The 21047-nt window shown below is 40.9% G+C and overlaps 1 protein-coding gene across 1 annotated transcript in view; it reads right to left on the bottom strand.

The window, feature by feature from the left end:
* Positions 1 to 21047, bottom strand: part of FER (FER tyrosine kinase) — a 459494-nt gene that overhangs the window by 300171 nt on the left and 138276 nt on the right. The window contains exon 8 of the mRNA XM_052643475.1: positions 10177 to 10299. Coding sequence (XP_052499435.1) covers positions 10177 to 10299 — 123 coding nt within the window. The remainder of the gene's footprint in view (positions 1 to 10176; positions 10300 to 21047) is intronic.

Below are 21047 nucleotides of genomic sequence, written 5' to 3'. Positions count from 1 at the left end.
AATAAACATGTTTTGGAAGTAATAAGTAAAGATATGTATAATAGAGTGATACTTTGTGTTGTATTAAATTATACCACTTCAAAAAGTTGGTTTTATTTCTTTCACCTTATTTCTTTAAATAAAAATTTGCAATAGCTATATTTCAACTAAGACCTGCATTATTTATATAAGTCAAAAATCTGTGTTTCTTAGTGTGAATTTCATGTCACATAAAAACCATTCTTTAAGTTCATTTTTCACTTTATATAATTCAATTATAAGAATCAAAGTTATGAGATGATTTTTCATGTAGTTTTTCATGTTTTGGAGAAACTTATGGCAAATCTAAATTCAAAGGTTTTAACATTAGTCTCTCATACGTTATACTTTCATAAGAACATGAGTGCTATTTATAATAAGTAAAAATTCACATAATTTCCTTAATTTAGAGATCATTTAAGAAGGCAAATATATTATAAAGGATATTATAGTATTGGGGGAAATGTAGTTTTGTTTCATTGTTTTATTACTTTTAACTAACAAACATGATATTTGAAGCTAAAAAAAGTTCTGGAGTAAAAGTAAATCTTTGGAATTAGATAAAATTGCTTTAAATCATATATTTAAATAAGTATCTGTAGACATATATACAGGTCTTCCCTGGTGGCTCAGCAGCAAAGAATCCACCTGCAATGCAGGAGAGGCAGGTTTGAGCTTTGGGTCTAAAAGATGCCCTGGAGAAGGAAATGGCAATCCACTCCAGTATTCTTGCCTGGAAATTTCCATGGATAGAGGAACCTGGCAGGTACAGTCCATGGGGGTCACAAAAGAGTCAGACATGACTTAGTGACTAAACAGCAACAGATTTTATATATAAATATAAATATATGTATATATATAGAGAGAGAGAGAGAAATGTTTAAGAAATATTCGGTAGACGAAATGCAAACATTAACCCTAGAATTCATTTCAGACTGTTTGTTTTGCAAATTATTTTAACATATAGTTCAAAGACAAACTTCAACCTTACCAATGTCTAAATTAATGAGATTTCACAATGACTACTTAGTTACATAAATATACTTAACATTTTCAAGATTATGCCCTGATGTTAACAATAAAAACTCCATGATAACAGAGTGCAAACAGAATTTGGGTTAAACCGGACTCATTCGCTGAACTGCCAGACATACTTATCCCTTCTAACTTACTCTCCTAAGAACACTACTAAAATCATGAGATCAACCAATTGCTGCGATCAGACAGAAACTTTGGGGTCAAGAACTCATGAGTTTTCTATGCCTTCCTAGGTGTACGATTTTAAGTTATGTAAAATCTCCAAGTCTTAAAGGTAAAAAGTTCATAATTACACGGAGAGCATAGTAAAGATAACATTAAAGTGAATTAATATGTATAAAATACCCAGCATAATATATGGAAATGAGTAAGAACTCAAGAGGTGTTGTTTCCCATATATCCATCACCCATTAAGCCTCCTCTCCTCTCATCCCATTCTTATCTCCTGATGAATATAAACAGGTGGAGAAATGTGGATCACCCTGATAATGCAGATGAAGACAGAACTGAAGACAGGAGTCAAGAAAACATACCAAAAAGATAAAAGAATCTCACAAATTCTAGGTTAAGATAACCCTTAAAGACTGTCTCCTTCAACAATATATAACCAGACATGCTGGTGAGAGGGTCCTACTGTATTTCTTCATATCTAACAAATTTTAAAACAAAAGTCATTTACAATGTGTACATTTACAAAACTACAAAAAGTAGAACTATTGAGTCATCTGTAGACATGTGCAGAGATTTACTTGCAAATAAGAAAAACAAAAGATAATTATGTTTTTAATTTTATATGTGCAATGGTTGATAAAATCTATTTTTATAATCCAAAGAAAATCTAATCCTGATTCAATACTGAAAATTTTCAGATTTATTAAAGGAATATCCAGAGTAACTCATACTTTCCTGTTCTCGCCTTTAAAAGGCTCATCAATTTCAATGTGACATTTAATACCAGTTGTAATAAGAGCCACAGTATTAAGTGGGAGTGGAGAAGGAAATGGCAACCCACTCCGGTACTCTTGCCTGGAAAATCCCATGGACAGAGGAGCCTGGTGGGCTATAGTCCATGGCGCTGCAAAGAGTCAGACACAACTGAGCAACTTCACTTTCAGTTTCATTAAGTGGGAGAGGTAGGCTCCTGCTAACCTGAGTTGCATACTAGAATAGATGGTGTTGCCATTCACTGAAATTGAGGGAAAGAAAAACTAAAAGTGAACTAGTTTGGGCTGGGTTGGATTGCATTTAGGGGATTTTTAATTCAGTCTTAGATATGAGAAATGCAGGGTACTACTAAGACATCCAAGGAGGCATGTCAAGCAAGCAACCAATTACATGGGCATAGAGTTCCCAGAGGAAATCTGAGCTAGAGTAATAAGCATGAGTCATCCTCAGGGGATCACCCAGGGACAGAGCGCAGGAAGGAGACTGGCACAGCCTAGGACCACGCCGAGGGTAACTCCAAAATATACTGGCCAAGTGGGGAAGAATGAGTTTACAAAGCAGGAGTGGTCAGAAAGGGAGAAGCAAGATTTGGTATCTTGGTTCGCAAAGGCCAAGGGAAAGGAAGTCAACAAAGATACTCTGAGGAGGTCAACTAAGATAGTTGCAAAATTTAGCAACGTATATATTGTCATTGAGCACTGTCAGCCTTTACACTGTATGCTGGAAAGGCTGTATACAGTAACCTTGCTTATTTAACTTCTATGCAGAGTACTTCCTGAGAAACGCTGGGCTGGAGGAAGCACAAGCTAGATTCAAGACTGCTGGGAGAAATACCAATAACCTTAGATATGCAAATGACACCACGCTTATGGCCAAAAGTGTAGAGGAACTACGCTTTCCTCTAAAAGAGGACAGTGAAAAAGCTGGCTTAAAAAATAGCATTCAAAAAATGGAGATCATGCCATCTGGTCCCATCACCTCATGGGAAATAGATGGGGAAACAATGGAAACAGTGACAGACTTTATTTTCTTGGGCTACAAAATCACTGTACATGGAGTCTGCAGTCATGAAATTAAAAGATGCTTGCTCCTTGGAAGAAAAGCTATGACCAACCTAGACAGCATTACTTTGCCAGCAAAGGTCCATCTAGTCAAAGCTATGGTTTTTCCAGTAGTTATGTATGGATGTGAGAGCTGGCCCATAAAGATGGCTGAGTTTGGAAGGACTGATGCTTTTGAACTATGGTGCTAGAAAAGACTCTTGAGAGTCCCTTGGACAGCAAGGAGACCAAACCAGTCAATCCTAAAGGCAATCAGTCCTGAATATTCATTAGAAGGACTGATGCTGAACCTGAAACTCTAATACTTTGGCTACCTGATGCAAAGAACTGACTCACTGGAAAAGACCCCGATGCTGGGAAAGATTGAGGGCAGGAGGAGAAGGGGATGACAGATGAGATGACTGGATGGCATCACTGACTCAGTGGGCATGAGTTTGAGCAAGCTCTGGGAGTTGGTGATGGACAGGGAGGCCTGGCATGCTACAGTCCTTGGGGTTGCAAAGAGTAGGACACAACTGAGCAATGGAACTGAATTTAGCTGAAAGGTCATTGATTTTTTTTGTACAGTTCTTCTGTGTATTCTTGCCACCTCTTCTTAATATCTTCTGCTTCTGTTAGGTCCACAGTGTATCTGTCCTTCAATATCCCTATCTTTGCATAGAAGGTTCCCTTGGTAGCTCTAATTTTCTTGAAGAGATCTCCAGTCTTTCCCATTCTATTGTTTTTCTCTATTTCTTTACACTGATCACTGAGGAAGGCTTTCTTATCTCTCCCGGCTCTTCTCTGGAACTCTTCATTCACCTAAAGCCAGACATCTTGGAGTGTGAAGTCAAATGGGCCTTAGGAAGCATTACTATGAAAAAGGCTAGTGGAGGTGATAAAATTCCAGATAAATTATTTAAAATCCTAAAGATGATGCTGTTAAAGTACTACACTTAGTATGCTGGCAAATTTGGAGAACTCAGCAGTGGCCACAGGACTGGAAAAGGTCAGTTTTCATTCCAATCCCAAAGAAAGGCAATGCCAAAGAATGCTCAAACTACCACACAACTGCACTCATCTCACATGCTAGCAAAGTAATTCTCAAATTCCTTCAAGCCAGGCTTCTATAGTATGTGAACCAAGAACTTCCAGATGTACAGCTGATTTAGAAAAGCCAGAACCAGAGATCAAACTGCCAACATCTGTTGGATCACAGAAAAAGTGACAGGGTTCCAGAAAAACATCTACTTCTCCACCACTGACTACACTAAAGCCTCTGACTTTGTAGATCACAACAAACTGCGGGAAATTCTTAAACAAAGGGGAATTCCAGACCACCTTACCTGCCTCCAGAAAAATCTGAATATAGGTCAAGAAGAAACAGTTAGAACTGTACATAGAACAACGGACTGGTTCAAAATTGGGAAAGGAGTATATCAAGGCTATGTATTATCACCCTGCTTTATTAACTTATATGCAGAATATATCATGGGAAATGCCAGTCTGGATGAAGCAAAAGCCAGAATCAAGAGTGCCAGCAGAAATAACAATAACCTCCGATATGCAGATGACACCATCCTTATGGCAGAAAGCGAAGAGGACCTAAAGAGCCTTATTGGAGGAGGAAGATCAAGGAGATCAAACTAGTCAATCCTAAAGTAAATCAACCCTGAATATTCATTGGAAGGACTGATGCTGAAGCCGAAGCTCTAATACTTTGGCCACCTGATGCGAAGAGCCAACACACTAGAAAAGACTCTGACGCTGGGAAAGATTGAAGGCAGGAGGAGAAGGGGACGACAGAGGATGAGATGGTTGGGTGGCATCACCGACCTAAAGGACAAGCATTTGAGCAAACTCTGGGAGTTGGTGATGGACAGGGAAGCCTGGCGTGCTGCAGACCATGGGGTTGCAAAGAGTTGGACATGAATGAGCAACTGAACAACAAAATAGTCATGGAGAATCTTACAGATGCCTACTTCAATAATGCTGGGGCAGAAACCAGGGATTCGTGGGTTAAGTACTAAGTGAGAGTCGAGGTACTGAGTACACATTAGCACTCTTAGGACAAGTCTGACTAAGAAAACAGAAGGCAAAGACAGTAACTGAGAGAGAACACTGAGGTTGAAGAAGGGTTATCCAGGGTGAGCAGAGGTTACTTTCAGGAGTTGGGACTTACAAATATTTAAAAAGTGAGCACGGGACACAGATGAGAAGAAAAGGTGGGCATAATATATAAAACAGTGTAAACTTTCAGGGAAAGTAAGAAATGATGAGACACAAAACAGGAACAAGGAACAGACTCTTTAAGAAAATAAGGAAAGAGAAAGAGTACAAATGTGGTGGATGTGGATAAGTAGCGCAAAAATGAGGCATTCGCCACCTGATGACTTCCACTTTTTCTGCAATGTAGGACACATCCATTTGTCGACTCTGATCAGGCACATAACAGGATCAGAGGCTCGAGAGACGTGGGAAGCATCTGAAAAGCTGCACAGCAAGTAGCAGAGACCAGAGAAACGTCACACATCACAGTTTCCTTGGAGGTCTTGACAAATCAAGCCAATCGTAAAAGTACGAGAGCAAGAAATATGTATGTTCTCGTCAGGGATTAGAGGAACCACAGAAAAGTAATCCTCATTGCGCACACAGACAGTGACCAAAGTCAGACTAGAAATTTTAAATTTCAGATCAAAATGTAAACCTGAAAATAAGAGAAAACTTAAGTATTAAAATCAGTAAACATAAGAGTACAGCAAAATGAGTCAGAGAATCCATGAACACGTTTACTGATTCAGACCAGTTCAGTTCTGTCGCTCAGTCGTGTCCGACTCCTTGCAACCCCATGCATCGCAGCACGCCAGGCCTCCCTGTCCATCACCATCTCCCGGAGTTCACTCAGACTCATGTCCATTGAGTCCGTGATGCCATCCAGCCATCTCATCCTCAGTCGTCCCCTTCTCCTCCAGCCCCCAATCCCTCCCAGCATCAGAGTCTTTTGCAATGAGTCAACTCTTCACATGAGGTGGCCAAAGTACTGGAGCTTCAGCTTTAGCATCATTCCTTCCAAAGAAATCCCAGGGCTAATCTCCTTCAGAATGGACTGGTTGGATCTCCTTGCAGTCCAAGGGACTCTCAAGAGTCTTCTCCAACACCACAGTTCAAACACATCAGTTCTTTGGCGCTCAGCCTTCTTCAGAGTCCAACTTTCACATACATACACGACCACAGGAAAAACCATAGCCTTGACTAGACGGACCTTAGTCGGCAAAGTAATGTCTCTGCTTTTGAATATACTATCTAGGTTGGTCTTAACTTTTGTTCCAAGGAGTAAGCGTCTTTTAATTTCATGGCTGCAATCACCATCTGCAGTGATTTTGGAGTCCAAAAAATACAGTCTGACGCTGTTTCCACTGTTTCCCCATCTATTTCCCATGAAGTGATGGGACCGGATGCCATGATCTTTGTTTTCTAAATGTTGAGCTTTAAGCCAGCTTTTTCACTCTCCTCTTTCACTTTTATCAAGAGGCTTTTTAGCTCCTCTTCACTTTCTGCCATAAGGGTGGTGTCATCTGCATATCTGAGGTGATTGATATTTCTCCCGGCAATCTTGATTCCAGCTTGTGTTTCTTCCAGTCCAGCGTTTCTCATGATGTACTCTGCATAGAAGTTAAATAAGCAGGGTGACAATATACAGCCTTGATGTACTCCTTTTCCTATTTGGAACCAGTCTGTTGTTCCATGTCTAGTTCTAACTGTTGCTTCCTGACCTGCATACAGATTTCTCAAGAGGCAGGTCACGTGGTCTGGTATTCCCATCTTTCAGAATTTTCCACAGTTGATTGTGATCCACACAGTCAAAGGCTTTGGCATAGTCAATAAAGCAGAAAGAGATGTTTTTCTGGAACTCTCTTGCTTTTTCCATGATCCAGCGGATGTTGGCAATTTGATCTCTGGTTCCTCTGCCTTTTCTAAAACCAGCTTGAACATCTGGAAGTTCACAGTTGATGTATTGCTGAAGCCTGGCTTGGAGAATTTTGAGCATTTCTTTACTAGCATGTGAGATGAGTGCAATTGTGCGGTAGTTTGAGCATTCTTTGGCATTGCCTCTTTGGAATTGGAATGAAAACTGACCTTTTCCAGTCCTGTGGCCACTGCTGAGTTTTGCAAATTTGCTGGCATATTGAGTGCAGCACTTTCACAGCATCATCTTTCAGGAGTTGAAACAGTTCAACTGGAATTCCATCACCTCCACTAGCTTTGCTCATAGTGATGCTTTCTAAGGCACACTTGACCTCACTTTCCAAGATGTCTGGCTCTAGATAAGTGATCACATCATCATGATTATCTGGGTTGTGAAGATCTTTTTTTGTACAGTTCTTCTGTGTATTCTTGCCACCTCTTCTTAATATCTTCTCCTTCTGTTAGGTCCAGACCATTTCTGTCCTTTATCAAGCCCATCTTTGCATGAAATGTTCCCTTGGTATCTCTAATTTTCTTGAAGAGATCTCTAGTCTTTCCCATTCTATTATTTTCCTCTATTTCTTTGCATTGATCACTGAAGAAGGCTTTCTTATCTCTTCTTGCTATTCTTTGGAACTCTGCATTCAGATGCTTATATCTTTCCTTTTCTCCTTTGCTTTTCACCTCTCTTCTTTTCACAGCTATTTGTAAGGCCTCCCCAGACAGCCATTTTGCTTTTTTGCATTTCTTTTCCATGGGGATGGTCTTGATCCCTGTCTCCTGTACAATGTCACGAACCTCAGTCCATAGTTCATCAGGCGCTCTATCTATCAGATCTAGGCGCTTAAATCTATTTCTCACTTCCACTGTAGAATCATAAGGGATTTGATTTAGGTCATACCTGAATGGTCTAGCGGTTTTCCCTACTTTCTTCAATTTAAGTCTGAATTTGGTAATGAGGAGTTCATGATCTGAGCCACAGTCAGCTCCTGGTCTTGTTTTTGTTGACTGTATAGAGCTTCTCCATCTTTGGCTGCAAAGAATATACTCAAACTGATTTCGGTGTTGACCATCTGGTGATGTCCATGTGTAGAGTCTTCTCTTGTGTTGTTGGAAGAGGGTGTTTGCTATGACCAGTGCATTTTCTTGGCAAAACTCCATTAGTCTTTGCCCTGCTTCATTCCGCATTCCAAGGCCAAATTTGCCTGTCACCCCAGGTGTTCCTTGACTTCCTACTTTTGCATTCCAGTCCCCTGTAATGAAAAGGACATCTTTTTTGGGTGTTAGTTCTAAAAGGTCTTGTAGGTCTTCATAAAACCGTTCAACTTCAGCTTCTTCAGCGTTACTGGCTGTGGCATAGACTTGGATAACTCTGATATTGAATGGTTTGCCTTGGAGACAAACAGAGATCATTCTGTCGTTTTTGAGATTGCATCGAAGTACTGCATTTCGGACTCTTTTGTTGACCATGATGGCTACTCCATTTCTTCTGAGGGATTCCTGCCCGCAGTAGTAGATATAATGGTCATCTGAGTTAAATTCACCCATTCCAGTCCATTTTAGTTCGCTGATTCCTAGAATTTATACGTTCACCCTTGCCATCTCTTGTTTGACCACTTCCAATTTGCCTTGATTCATGGACCTGACATTCCAGGTTCCTATGCAATACTGCTCTTTATAGCATCAGACCTTGCTTCTATCACCAGTCACATCCACAACTGGGTATTGTTTTTGCTTTGTCTCCATCCCTTCATTCTTTCTGGAGTTATTTCTCCACTGATCTCCAGTAGCATATTGGGCACCTAGTGACCTGGGGAGTTCCTCCTTTGGTATCCTATCATTTTGCCCTTTCATACTGTTCATGGGGTTCTCAAGGCAAGAATACTGAAGTGGCTTGCCATTCCCTTCTCCAGTGGACCACACTCTGTCAGACCTCTCCACCATAACCCGCCTGTCTTGGGTTGACAGCAACACAAAAGACATAGTAAGACAATGGCAGGGCGCATCTCGGGAGGATGCATGAGGCAGACGGCTCCTTTTTAATGTTTACTTGCTTCCTCCTAACACAGCAGAAGCCAGTTTCCTGATTATACTGGTCTAATACTCTTTTAGGGGCTTCCCTGGTGGGTCAAATGGTAAAGACAAGGAATTCACAGAGAACAAAGTTCTGTATAGTCAAGGCTATGGTTTTTCCTGTGGTCAGGTATGGAAGTGAGAGTTGGACGGTGAAGAAAGCTGAGCACCGAAGAATTGATGCTTTTGAACTGTGGTGTTGGAGAAGACTCTTGAGAGTCCCCTGGACTGCAAGGAGATCCAACCAGTCCATTCTGAAGGAGATCAGCCCTGGCATTTCTTTGGAAGGAATGATGCTGAAGGTGAAACTCCAGTACTTTGGCCACCTCATGCGAAGAGTTGACTCATTGGAAAAGACTCTGATTACAGGAGGGATTGGGGGCAGGAGGAGAAGGGGACGACAGAGGATGAGATGGCTGGATGGCATCACTGACTCGGACGTGAGTCTGAGTGAACTCCGGGAGATGGTGATGGACAGGGAGGCCTGGTGTGCTGCGATGCATGGGGTCGCAAAGAGTCAGACACGACTGAGCGACTGATCTGAACTGAACTGAGCGCTTTATATTGGAGATGGCAATGGCACCCTATTCCAGTACTCTTGCCTGGAAAAGCCTATGAACGGACCCGGGGTGTCACAGAGAGTTGGACACGACTGAGCGACTGGACTAAACTGACTGAGCTGATGCTGGACTTTGACTTGTGCTGTGCTAAGTTGCTTCAGTCACATCTGACTCTTTGTGACCCTATGGACAGTAGCCTGCCAGGCTGCTCTGTCCATGGGATTCTCCAGCCCAGAATACTGGACTGGGTCGCCATTTAAGGCAGAGTAAAGACAGGTTTTAATGGGGCTTTTCAGAAAATAATTCAAACCACTAAAACATTGAGACAAATGATAAGTAATATTATACGGATAAAAACACAAAATCAGTCCTCTAGAGTCCTTGAAAGCAACTCAACCATACACTGTTTCATACTTCTATACATGAAATTTCAAGTTTTGGAAACTTTATGTCTCTAATTTCATGTAAAATGAAGTATTTCTATAAAATTACATCAATTAAACTTTCTTTCTTCAAATTACCCCTTTTGTACTCACTCTGACTTCTTTTCATAGGTCTTAGAAGACTCCTCAATCCTCTTCTCCAGCTCCAGGACAGCTTCCTCCTTGTTTAGAAGCATCTGCTGTGTCTGCATTAGCTCCTCTGCTAAAGTTCGCAACCTAAAAGGAAGTTTCCTCATTATCATCAACACATTAATTATGCTCACTTCATACAGACCAAAAAAGGCAATCATACACCTAAGGCTGCAACGTCCAAAACAGGAGCCACAAGTAGTTTAATTTAAATAAGAGTAAAATTTCAATTCCTCAGTTGCATTAGCCACGTTTCAAGCACTGAACAGACACACACTGCTAATGGCTACCTCTCTGGACAGAGAAAAGAACATTTCAATAATCTCAGGGAGTACTCTTGGGCAGTCTGTTTTAGAGGGTTTTATTCATCAAGCAGCAAAAGAGAAAAAGAAACAGGAAATGGAGAAAGAGAAAAGAACTAAAGAAAAAATACCTGTAATTCTCCCAGGAAAATAACCATCATTTTTGTTTCAGGCTAACATGCATTTATATTCTGGCTTTACCATTTTTTCTCTGAGATCGTATGAAACTTGCTGCAGCTCACTGACTCTATTTTCTCCCTCATATTTGGGCTGTAACACCTGCTTCAGTGCATTGCTTTGAAGATGAAATACACTTAGCATAAATAATGAATGTTACTTAATAGGTATTTGAGTAAATAACATCTAGTGTTATCTGCATATGTTACCTCATTTAATTCTCACAACAAGCTATGAGATACACATTGTTATCCTCAAAGAAAGTAAGGCTCAGTCACACGGTAATTTAAATTAATATCAGCTACTTCTGTTTTCACATGTTGCAATAATGTTTTGGAGGTACTGTCTATATAGATTTGAAATTAGTATGTACCCATAGATGAGACATTTTTTTATTACGTAAACTGCATCTGGCCCTGAACAGAAATATTTCTACCACAAAAACACACAACTGGAATCTAAAAAACAATACAAATGAACTTATTTTTCAATACAGAAACAGACTGACAGACATAGAGAATGAATTTATGGTCATCAAAAGTGAGAGAGAGGGGGAAACAGACCAGGAGCACAGTAGCAACAGCTGCAGATCACTGCACGCAAGACAGACAAGCATCAGGGACTTCCTGTAGGGCACCGACAGCCGTATTTAGTGTCCTACGGTGATATACACTGGGCACGAAGCTGAAAAAGGATGAACACAGATGCCGAACCCAATCACTCTGCTATGTACCTGAAACTAACACAGCATCTTGAATCGACTATAGCTTAATTAAAAAAATAGATAAATAAATAAAATCACTATAATCATAAAATATACACACACAGCTATCCTATCACATTGAAATTTTTATTCTGTTTCAGCCTTTTAAAGCAAGACAGGAAACCCAAACTATCCAAAATACTAAATAACCCAAGTATATGAGATTTTGAATTTAATTTAAAGAGATGATAAAGTCAAAAGTAAAAAATCAAACCATGAAGAAATATTTGCAATGGAAGTTACAAGGAAAAGCTCATGTAGAAAAACTTTTAGAAAAAAGTCAACCTACAATGAAAATGAACAATAAACACAGCTGGAAGTTCAAAAAAGCTTCAAATGATCAATAAGTACACGGAGATATTTACAACCTGAACCACAATTTAAAGTCTTCAGATTAAATAATCAGTAAATTATTTTTCACCTACTAAAATTGACAAGCATGAAAACAAGTGATAGTACATAGTATTCTCAAAACTGTAGAAAGAATGAGGGGGAAGGAAGGAAGGAAAGGAGAGAGGAAACTTGGAATTGTCTCTCAAACCTCAAATTAGAATCTCCTTTGACCATCTAAAAATCTGTCTTATCAATATACATTACACATGCTCACAATTAGTCCACATGAATATCTTTGTACTACAGTGTTTATAAAATAACTAGAAAATATTTAATTGTTCATCAACAGGGGAATAACTGAATAAACTTTGGTCTGATTTGAGAGAGTAACGATGACATATACACACTGTGAAGTCGCTGAGTCGTGTCCGACTCTTCGTGACCCCATGGACTGTAGCCTACCAGGTTCCTCCATCCATGGGATTTTCCAGGCAAGAATACTGGAGTGGGTTGCCATGTCCTTCTCCAGGAGATGTTCCCGACCCAGAGATTGAACCTGGGTCTCCCGCATTGTAGGCAGATGCTTCACTGCCATCTGTAAAACAGCCAGCCAGTGAGAACTGCCGCATGACACAGAGAAGCCAAGCCTAGGGCTCCATGACAGCCTAGAGGGGCAGCTGGAAGGGAGGGGCAGGTGGGAGGGAGGCTTCAGAGGGAGGGGCCGTGTACACTGATTTGTGCTGATGTCCAGCAGGAATCATCACAACACTGCAATTATCCTCCAATTAAAAGTAAAATAAAAAATGTTAAAGAAACAGAATAGTCATTAAAAGGAATGAGGTTCTTCCAAAACATGGTTCTTCCAACACATAAAAGGTGCGTCCAAGGCATTACTTAGAAGGCATGAGGCAGAAAAGTATATATAGCCTGGCTCCATTTATACTGAAATCAATGAATGTGTATACACATACTACTGACTGAATTGTATTCCCTCAAAATTCATATCTTAAAATTCTAACCCCCAAAGTGATGATATTTGGAGAGGGGGACTTTGGGAAGTAAATAGGGTTAAATGAGCTCCTGAAGGTGGAGCCTCATGATGGGATCAAGGTCCTCAGAGGAGATACCAAGAGCTGTGCTCTCTCTCCCTAGGCCTAGATGAAGCAGAGGTCATGTTAGCACATGAGACGGCCGCAGCCTACAAGCAGGAAAAGACTCTCGCCAAGACCCGAACTGGCCGCCACCTTGATCTGGAGCTTGTGACACTGAGAAATGAATTACAATGAGAAATAAACTGCTACTGTTTAATCCACTCATTCATGGTATTTTATCATGGTGGCCACAGCAGAGTAATACACTGTTATATATTTATGTGTGGAGAAGAGCCAGATTACTACAAGCCAAACTTTCATCATCACTCTGACGGGTATGGGATGAGAATAGGGGGTGATTTAAGGACAAAAGGGTTTCCCCAGTAGCTCAGCTGGTAAAGCATCTGCCTGCAATGCAGGAGACCCCAGTTTAACTCCTGGGTTGAGTAGATCCACTAGAGAAGGGATAGGCTACCCACTCCAGTCTTCTCGGGCTTCCCTGGTGGCTCAGCTGATAATCAGCCTGCAATGCAGGAGACCTAGGTTCGATCCCTAGATTGGGAAGATCTCCTGGAGAAGGGGAAGGCTATCCATTCCTGTATTCTGGCCTGGAGAATTCCATGGACTATGTAAGCATGGGGTCACAACGAGTTGGACACGACTAAGTGACTTTCACTTTTGGACAAAAAAGTCTCTCATACTTTACTCTGTATTTATCTATTAAATCTCATAACAAAAATGAATTTGAATTTAAGCTATTAAATAATAGGTAATGGAGACAGAAAAGGCAGAAAAACCATGAAACATGGTAAGAACTCAAAATATAGTAATCCAGGTTTCCTCATCCATGTTTAGAGTTAAGCAACATAATAAACCTCAACAGGTTTCTGAGGACATTATTATACAAAATATAATCAATGATGCTTATAATAATGATCCAGAATCGTAAGAGAAAAATTAAATTTAAAGCATTTTTCATTAAGAATATACATATATTTATAAGAGCATATATCAAATCTAGTAAAATTATTTTGTTGAACTCGATAGCAATACAAGGTTGGTTTAACTGGAAAATGCACTTCTGTGGAATAGTTCATACCCTGACTACCAGACACACAAAGTTACTATATTAAAATCTGAGGTCATTCTCAAGAAATCTACACTTCAACTGCTGGCCTCAAGTTATTTATTACCAACTACAAATAATATAAATTAACAACACGCATACTGCTTTGCCCTTTATAAAACTCTGCCGTATATATGATCTCATTTCATCCTCATGGGAGTCTGGAACACCTACCTCTGTGCCTGTCCCCACTCGAGCCTGGAGGGAATAAGGACCAGCTTCTCTCGCGCTGCCCTGGCCATGCTGCACCAGAGATGAACTGGAAAGAAAGCTCTCCCTCTCTGAGCACTCCCCTCCCCTCTGTTCGTTTACTTCTCTCTCCTACACCTTTCCCGAAGCTCTTCCTGCTCAGTTTTCCATTCACCCCTCTTTTCAATTCCTCACTCGTTCATTTAAACCAGGTGTTTACTAAGCCCATTCCCTGTGACAGGCACACTGTTAGACACTTGGGATACAACAGTCAGCAAGTCTGGCTTCAGGAACCTTAGACGCTCGCAGAAGAAACGGGGACCGCTTTTCCCTCTGACCCTCTCTCTTCTCCCCATCTCCTCTCTGACTGTTCGTTTCTTCTCAGTTCTCACTGTACTGCTTTCTCTGCTCCATCCTGAAATAAGCACACAGCCCCACCGACCTGCAGGACGCAGGCAGCACGGCCTCCTCGCTGCTCAGCCCTCACACCTCGCTCTGTCTTTCGCATGGCAGGTGCCCAACTCGGTTCCGCACGTCCTGTTTCTCTCATTAGACTCTCACACATTAAGCATTTTCTGCAATTTCCTAATAACTCCCAAGGCTCTCCTGATTCCTATCGTTCTGAATTATCTAAAAAGAGAAGCCAAAGAGCTACCTCAATGTGGGAGCAGCACAGTCTACAACTTTCGCCCACCACGACAGCTAAACTGGTACATGAACCACACTGCAGTGCAGGAAGCTTTAATTCTCTGCACAGACGTCATTAATACACGTCAACATTTTGTCATCAAGCCGATCACTTTACCTTCCACTTCAGAGTAAGAAAATTATTTGTGTTTGCAACTCTACACGTCTCTGCTGCATTTTGTAAAGCTCCTTACTCTGGTAAAAGAGACACCAGGTCGAGAAGCAGACACCTTCAGGGTCAGTGTTTACCTGGCTTTCCTAGACTTCCATTTTCTCCTCTAATAAAATGGAAATTAATATCTAACTTAAAGGGTTCATGTAACTATGATACATATTTTTAAAGTTTCTAGTATGGATTTTTAAGCATAGAATATTCCCTATAAATGTAACTATATATTATTAACCAATTTTACTACTGATAACAAGAAATATTTTTCTGAAAAGTAACTAAATTTTGACTTCTACCTTTTTTAAAGAATGTTTTATTAACACTGGATGCAAAAATAAACACTGTTCCCAAGGCAGGGGTCAGACTGAATGTATTTTAAATAAAACTTAAGAACAGGTTATACTATTTATACATTTTTCCCAGTTAAGGACAAGTAAAGAAATATTGTAAGAATTCTATATTAAAAGTACATAAGTTACTCATAATTCTTTAAAGCTGTTTTTCCCTTTATAACAATGTCAAGAACATTCACTTTTTGGAAATGTGCAAATTTTCAGTTCAAGAGAAATTAATGGAAGCTTGCGTGTCATTGCTATCCTTGACACAAAACAATAAAAAATCTCTACACACACACACACATCCTGATTTGATGTGACGTAACGGTAACCCTTGGAAGAAAAGTTATGACCAACCTAGACAGCATATTCAAAGGCAGAGACATTATTTTGCCAACAAAGGTCCGTCTAGTCAAGACTATGGTTTTTCCAGTGGTCATGTATGGATGTGAGAGTTGGACTATGAAGAAGGCTGAGCACCAAAGAATTGATGCTTTTGAACTGTGGTGTTGGAAAAGACTCTTGAGAGTCCCTTGGACTGCAAGGAGAGCCAACCAGTCCATTCTAAAGGAGATCAGTCCTGGGTGTTCTTTGGAAGGAATGATGCTAAAGCTGAAACTCCAGTACTTTGGCCACCTCATGCAAAGAGTTGACTCACTGGAAAAGACTCTGATGCTGGGAGGGATTGGGGGTAGGAGGAGAAGGGGACGACAGAGGATGAGATGGCTGGATGGCATCACCGACTCGATGGACACGAGTTTGAGTGAACTCCGGGAGACGGTGATGGACAGGGAGGCCTGGCGTGCTGCGATTCATGCGGTCGCAAAGAGTCGGACATGACTGAGCGACTGAACTGAACTGAACTGAATGGTAACAATATCACAAGTCAAAAACTGAGGAGTTTTATTACTGATTTCTTCACATATATGATTGAGAAAAATTCAAGGGCAGACATCTGATTGTGGTGGACATCATGTTTACCCTAGGTAACTGGAGTACAGCCCTCTTTTTACTTTGAAACGGGGTAAGAAGGGAGGAACGAGGTGAAAGCCAGAGAGTCCTGATCCACTGTTTAAACCACCTGATACAGCCTGATTCTATTTATCAGAGGTGACTGGCACGTGTGAATTCTAACAAAGGATATTAAAATCCCACACTCTCACTTCCTTTAGCAAGCATTTAGCCTTCTGAAAAATACCCCTTAGTCTTTCAGTGAGGAACTAGATTTGAAGTTTTGTATATGCACAACTTTTGGAGTACACGTGTACGCTCATTTGTGAGAAGAATGAGGTGGTACTCATGATTATTTCTCTCTTCACACATCTGATCTGTGCTAAAACTTTAACCCAGAAAGAGAAAGAAAATTGTTGTTGCTGCTGTTGTTCAGTCGCCAAGTCTTTGCAACCCCATGGACTGCAGCATGCCAACCTCCCTGTCCCTCACCATCTCCCGAACTCTGCCCAAGTTCATGTCCATTGAGTCAGTGATGCCATCCAACCATCTCATCCTCTGTCTCCCCTTCTCTTCCTGCCCTCAATCTTTCCCAGCATCAGGGTCTTTCCCAGTGAGTCAGTTCTTCGCATCAGGTAGCCAAAGTATTGGAGTTTCAGCTTCAGCATCAGTCCTTCCAATGAATATTCAAGACTGATTTCCTTTAGGATGGACTGATTTGAAGTCCCTGCTGTCCAAGGGACTCTCAAGAGTCTTCTCACAGTTCGAGAGAGTCCTACCACCAGCTTATTAGATTCTCTAAAGAGTTGGAAACTCTAGAAGTTAAATGAAGTCCTAGAAGAGCTAACAATACTTCTGTTCTCTGGCAGATCTGTTATGTTACCTAGAATTTACTGTTTCACTAAGCAATGAAGGTTGGAAAAAGAAAGGAGATAAGAATAACAAAAGGAAGATCAGAGGAAAAGGACTGATAATATTAGCTAACTTTCCTTTTTCTAGCTCTTGATCATATAAAGAAAATAGTGGCGCTTCTTGAGGCCTTAATCTTTTACAGCCTTGGCACAAAAAAAACATGCCCAAGCTTTATGCAAAATCTTCTTAAAAAAATAAATCGAGCAAAGACAACCCTTTGAAGTCGAAACTTCTCAATATTTCTCAGTCTCTACAGATCCATGGCTGTAAATCCAAAGTAGAAAAGACAAATGATTTAGAACAGAGTTATATAGAGAAAGCATTTGGCCTTTTTTCACTTGCAGTAGAATCGATTAAGAGAAAACCATTCTAGTAGATACAGGTTATATATACATGATTTTTAAAGATTTAGTTGTATTTAAAGATTGTTGTTCAGTTGCTAAGTCCTATGTGACTCTTTCAATCCCATAGACTGCAGCATGCCAGGCTTCCCTGTCCTTCACCATCTCCCGGAATTTGCTCAAACTCATGCCCATTGAATTGATGATGCCATCCAATCATCTCATCCTCTGTCATCCCCTTCTCCTCCTGCCCTCAATCTTTCCCAGCATCAGGGTCTTTTCCAATGAGTCGGCTGTTTGCATCAGGTGGCCAAAGTATTGGAGTTTCAGCTTCAGCATCAGTCCTTCCAATGAACACCCAGGACTGATCTCCTTTAGGATTGACTGGTTTGATCTCCTTGCTGTCCAAGGGACTCTCAAGAGTCTTCTCCAGCACCACAACTCAAAAGCATCAATTCCTCAGCGCTCAGCCTTTTTTATGATCCAACTCTCACATGATTACCAGAAAAATCATAGCATTGACTATACGGACCTTTGTCCACAAAGTGGTATCTCTGCTTTATAATGTGCACTTTAGGTTTGTCATAGCTTTCCTTCCAAGGAGCAAGAATCTTTTCGTTTCATGGCTGCAGTCACTGTCCTGAGTGATTTTGGAAACCAAGAAAATAAAATCTGCCACTGTTTCCACTTTTTACCCATCTATTTGCCATGAAGTATTGGGACTGGATGCCATTATCCCCATTTTTTGAATGCTGAGTTTTAAGCCAGCTTTTTCACTCTCTGCTTTCACCCTCATCAAGAAGTTCTTTGGTTCCTTTCCACGTTCTGCCATGAGAGTGTATTATCTACATATCTGAGGTTGTTGATATTTCCCCCTGCAATCTTGATTCCAGCTTGCAACTCATCTGGCCTGGCATTTCACATGGTGTATTTTACATAGAAGTTAAATAAGCAGGGTGACAGTATACAGCCTTGACAAACTCTTTTCCCAATTTTGAACTAGTCTGCTGTTCCATGTCTAATTCTGTTGCTTCTTCACCTGCATACATGTTTCTCGGGAGACAGGTAAAGTCTCATCTCTTTAAGAATTTTCAACAGTTTGTGGTGATCCACACAGTCAAGGCTTTAGTGTAATCAAAGAAACAGAAGTGATGTTTTTCTGGAATTCCTTGCTTGTTCTGTGATCCAATGGAGGTTGGCAATTTGATCTCAGGTTCCTCTGTCTTTTCTAAACCCAGCCTGTACTTCTGGAAGTTCTTGGTTCATGCACTGTTGAAGCCTAGCTTGAAGCATTTTGAGCATTATCTTGCTAGCACGTGAAATAAGTGCAATTATACGGTAGTCTGAACATTCTTTGGCATTGTCTTTCCTTGTGATTAGTATGAAAATTGACCTTTTCCAGGCCTGTGGCCACTACTGAGTTTTCCAAATTTTGGAATTTTGCTGACATATTGAGTGTAGCACTTCAACAGCATCATCTTTTAGGATTTGAAATAGCTCAGCTGGAATTCCATCACCTTCACTGGCTTTGTTCTTAGTGATGCTTCCTAAGGCCCACTTGACTTTATACCCCAGGATGTCTGGCTCTAGGTAAATGACCACACCATCGTGGTTGTCCTGGTCATTAAGATCTTTTTTGTACAGTTCTTCTGTGTATTCTTGCCATGCTAAGTCGCTTCAGTCATGTCCGACACTTTGCAACCGTTTAGACAGTAGCCCACCAGACTCTCCTGTCCATGGGATTTTCCAAGCAAGAATATTGGAGCAGGTTGCCATTTCCTCCTCCAGGGGATCTTTTCTGGTGGCTCAGATTCTTCCCACCTCCTCTTAATCTCTTCTGCTTCTGTTAGGTCCTTGCCTTTTCTGTCCTTATTGAGCTCATCTTTGCATGAAATATTCCCTTGGTGTCTCCAATTTTCTTGAAGAGATTTCTAGTCTTCCCATTCTTGTTTTCCTCTATTTCTTTGCACTGTTGACTTAAGAAGGCTTTCTTATATCTCCTTGCTATTCTATGGAACTCTGCATTCAGTTGGGTATATCTTTCCTTTTCTCCTTGCCTTTCACCTCTCTTCTTTTCTTAGCTATTTGTCAGGCCTCCTCATACAACTACTATGTATATTTAAAGATACAAAAGCCTAAAGCAACTATTGTGGATGATAAGAAGTTTTCAGTACTCATGACAATACTTTTTATATCCTCAAACCATCTTCTATCCTTATTTAAATCTCCGAGCACTTCTAAAGAGATCCAACTTCCTAAAAAAATATAAATTAAAAATTCCTAATACTGTCCCATTAATTGTGACATTTGGGTTAATAAAAACCCAAATGCAATAAAGGTTACAGTTGCCTGATATAACTTTTTTGAGACTCCTTATTCGCTATTGTTGTTCAACTGCCCAGTCATGTTCAATTCTTTGTGACCCCATGGACTGCAGCACACCAGGCCTTCCTGTCCCTCACCATCTCCCGAAGTCTGCCTGAGTTCAGGTCCACTGTATTGGTGACGCCATTTAGCTGTCGCATCCTCTCACACCCTCTTCTCCTTCTGCCCTCAATCTTTCCCAGCATCAGGGTCTTATCCCATGAGTCACTGTTTGCATCAGGTGACCAAAATACTGGGGCTTCAGCATCAGTCCTTCCAAATGAGTTTTCAGGGTTGATTTCCCTTAAGATTGACTGGATTGATCTCCTTGCTGTCCAAGGGATTCTCAGGAGTCTTCTCCAACACCACAGTTTGAAGGCATCAGTTTTTTAGTGCTCTGCCTTCTTAACAGTCCAGCTTTCACAACTGTACGTGACCACTGGGAAGACCACAGCCTCGACTATACGGACCTTTGTTGGCAGAGTAACGTCTCTGCTTTTCAACACACTGTCTAGGTTTGTCGTAGCTTCCCTGTCTAGGTTTGTCATTTGCTCTGTCAGAAGCAATTGTCTTCAGAATTCATGGCTGCAGTCACCATCCACATTGATTTCAGAGCCCAAGAAGAGGAAATCTGTCGCTACTTCCCCCATTTCCCCTTCTATTTGCCATAAAGAAATGGAGCCAAATGCCAAGATCTTCATTTTTTTAATTAGTTTTAAGCCAGCTCTTTCACTCTCCTCCTTCACCCTCAGTAAGAGGATCTTTAGTTCCACCTCACTTTCTGCCGTTAAGAGTGGCATCATCCACATACCCACAGGTCGATGTTTCTCCAGCCTGTCTTAATTCCTGCTTGTAACTCATCCAGCCTGGCATTTCTCATGATGTGCTCAGGGTACAGGTTAAATGAGCAGGGTGACAGCAAACCGCCCTGTCACACTCTTTTCTCCATCCTGAACCAATCAGTTGTTCCATGCAGGGTTCTAACTGTTGCTTCTTGACCCGCATACAGGTCTTTGTTCAACTAAACCTCTTTTCGATCCACATTTATTCTTAACACCATCAGCTGTAATACATCATAACAGATTCCACGTCAGT

The sequence above is a fragment of the Budorcas taxicolor genome, chromosome 7 (genome assembly GCF_023091745.1).
Source record: "Budorcas taxicolor isolate Tak-1 chromosome 7, Takin1.1, whole genome shotgun sequence".
Lineage (NCBI taxonomy): Eukaryota > Metazoa > Chordata > Mammalia > Artiodactyla > Bovidae > Budorcas > Budorcas taxicolor.
Note: the sequence above shows the minus strand (reverse complement) of the source record. Positions and strands in the feature narration are given on the sequence as shown.